At 41.3% G+C, this 2,369-nt stretch overlaps 1 protein-coding gene across 1 annotated transcript in view; it reads right to left on the reverse strand.

The window, feature by feature from the left end:
- nemf (nuclear export mediator factor) overlaps positions 1-2,369 on the reverse strand; it is a 39,642-nt gene that overhangs the window by 36,006 nt on the left and 1,267 nt on the right. The window contains exon 3 of the mRNA XM_015389499.1: positions 903-1,005. Within this exon, the coding sequence (XP_015244985.1) occupies positions 903-1,005 (103 nt within the window). The remainder of the gene's footprint in view (positions 1-902; positions 1,006-2,369) is intronic.

The following is a 2,369-nucleotide window of genomic DNA, read 5'->3' on the forward strand; positions in this document are numbered from 1 at the left end:
GGCCCGTCCAGGAAACACACAGCCAGGCAGAGGAGCTCCGAGCCAGCTCCCATGTCAGAGGATGAAGAGAGCACATCCATTTAGTAACAGTCAGAAAAACAGGACTACACTGAAAAACAGGTTGCAACAGGCTCCAACATCTATGTTCTGGTGTTCTAACTAGAACTAAGAATGTGGTTTTAAATATTGTTTCCCAGTAGTTGGAGAGTTGTGGACAGAGACAAAACATCTAAAAGAATGAACCAACTTTTAATCTACATCTTGGGAAATACTGAGAGAATCTTTGATTGATTTATTTAAGCTTATCTGTAATACAATCTGTGTATCTGGTTGTATTCAGTCGGATTGTGTTCAATACTGTGGGAAAAGCTTTGGGCTTGTTTTCTTAATCACAATCTTAATCATCATGATCCTGTTTGTTCTCTAACCTCTGAGGCGGAAAAAGAACAGAAACCTTTTTTTTCCCAGGTTTTTACGGCACAAATGGCTCGTTTTTTGTAATAGGAAAGGGAGTATGAGAGAGAGGGGAAGAAACATGCGGCAATGCTGTCTGATTCAAACCCAGGTCGGCCGCGTTGAGGACTAACGCTAAGTATATGGATTACTAACCACTGCGCCACCAAAGCACGTCCAGAACAGGTACATCTCTAACGAGGTTCAATTAAATACAGGATTTTGTTATTTTAATTAGGTGACCTTGAAAGGTCATGATGCATTTTATTTCAGGTAATCTTGGTGAAAATGTGGATAAAAACAAATACACACTACATTTGTAGACCGTAGATCGGGTCTAAGCTCAAAATAATGCACTTATTTTGAACTGGCAGCGAAAAACTTTTTGAAGGTTATTCATTAGGTTATAAGGAATTATAATCAGGAAGTGACTGAGTAGTTGTTCTTACTTTCATAGCAAAGCCCGAAGGCATCATGTTCTTGGGCCATTCAAAGTCTGTAGAGTGAAAACGGGTCCCAGACTCTATCAGGAGAACAGCTTTGCTGTCCGGCCTGAAACAGCAACAAAAAAACAGGGTTAACGCTCCTGGCTGATAAACCCACTCCTGTTTTTTGTGTGTTGGTGTAATAAACTCTGATAAAATAAAGCAAAACTCCAACTATTACATAGTCATCAAGGATAATATACATTAATAATAATAATAATAAATGCATAGCCCAAGACAGAAGAGAGACCTCCTCGAGACAAGACTCAGTACATCTATACCTTATAGACAAAAGACATTCTTTTGAGGACCAGAATGTTCATATTTTGGACAAAGAAGACAGGTGGTTTGAGAGGGAAGTGAAGGGAGTTAATGTTAAGAAAGAAAAAACAACCTTAAACAGAGGGGGGGGGGGACTCAGGTTTCAGCTTTCAAAAACTACAATACAGCGATGGAGATGATTCCTTCCCACTGTCATCGAAGCCCCAACCCCTTTACAGGGAGAACAGAAGACCTCGTCTATTCAGCCAGGCCAACTATTCCCTTTAACGACACCCCTTTCAGAGACATAGACAGGTATGGAGCATTGCAGGCTAACTAAAGGATCCAAACGACCCCCATTCAAAAGGGGTGGGCCCGTTCTTCCGTTTCACTTTGCATGTTTTCTAAACAAAAACAAGGCTTTGTTGGGCTGCTTTATAAAACCTGGAACTAAACGCTATTTCTGACATTTTGAATTTAAAAAGCTTCCTAAGTGGGAAGAGAAACGTCTTAAAACTTGGAAACAAAGTCCAGTGGATTGTGTTTTTTAACTTTTTGTGAAAAGTAGTAATAATTTAACTTTACTGATCTCACAGTAGAGAAATTTATCTCTGCATTTAACCCATCCCCTTGGGGAGCAGTGGGCTGCCATTCTGCGGCGCCCGGGGGGCAGTGTGGGGTTAAGGGTCTGGCTCAGAGACCCCGAGTGGATGCTGTGTGGATCGAACACGGTATTTGCAACGTTCTCAGAGCACGAGCTCTCTGCTTTAACCACTATGCCAACACCCCCCGATAATCAGGTATGATTATTAAACCTGACTCTATTATTAACTCCACTGGATCGGTGGGCTTATTTACAACTAGTTCTAAGATGAACAACTATTTGATAGAAAGGCCTCTGAGATCTGAATCATTTCCCTTCGAATGGCTGCAACAAACTATTCAAACTAGAGCCTAGAGTTTTACTTTTTTTTTTTTAAAGTCGTAGGGAAGCTGCTGTTCCAACTGTTGCATTTCCGAATTCTCCCGAGCGGTGCCCAACTTTACATGAGTGAATAAAGTGAATGCGATAAGTTGTTTATCAAGGGGGCGGGATTGTTGTGGCTGAAGGTTCACAATCAAGTTTGGTTGTGGCCGGTTTGTGGGAAGCATCTTGCTAACCAGTTAGCA

The sequence above is a fragment of the Cyprinodon variegatus genome, unplaced genomic scaffold (assembly GCF_000732505.1).
Source record: "Cyprinodon variegatus isolate N-32 unplaced genomic scaffold, C_variegatus-1.0 Scaffold462, whole genome shotgun sequence".
In the NCBI taxonomy this organism is placed as follows: Eukaryota; Metazoa; Chordata; class Actinopteri; order Cyprinodontiformes; family Cyprinodontidae; genus Cyprinodon; species Cyprinodon variegatus.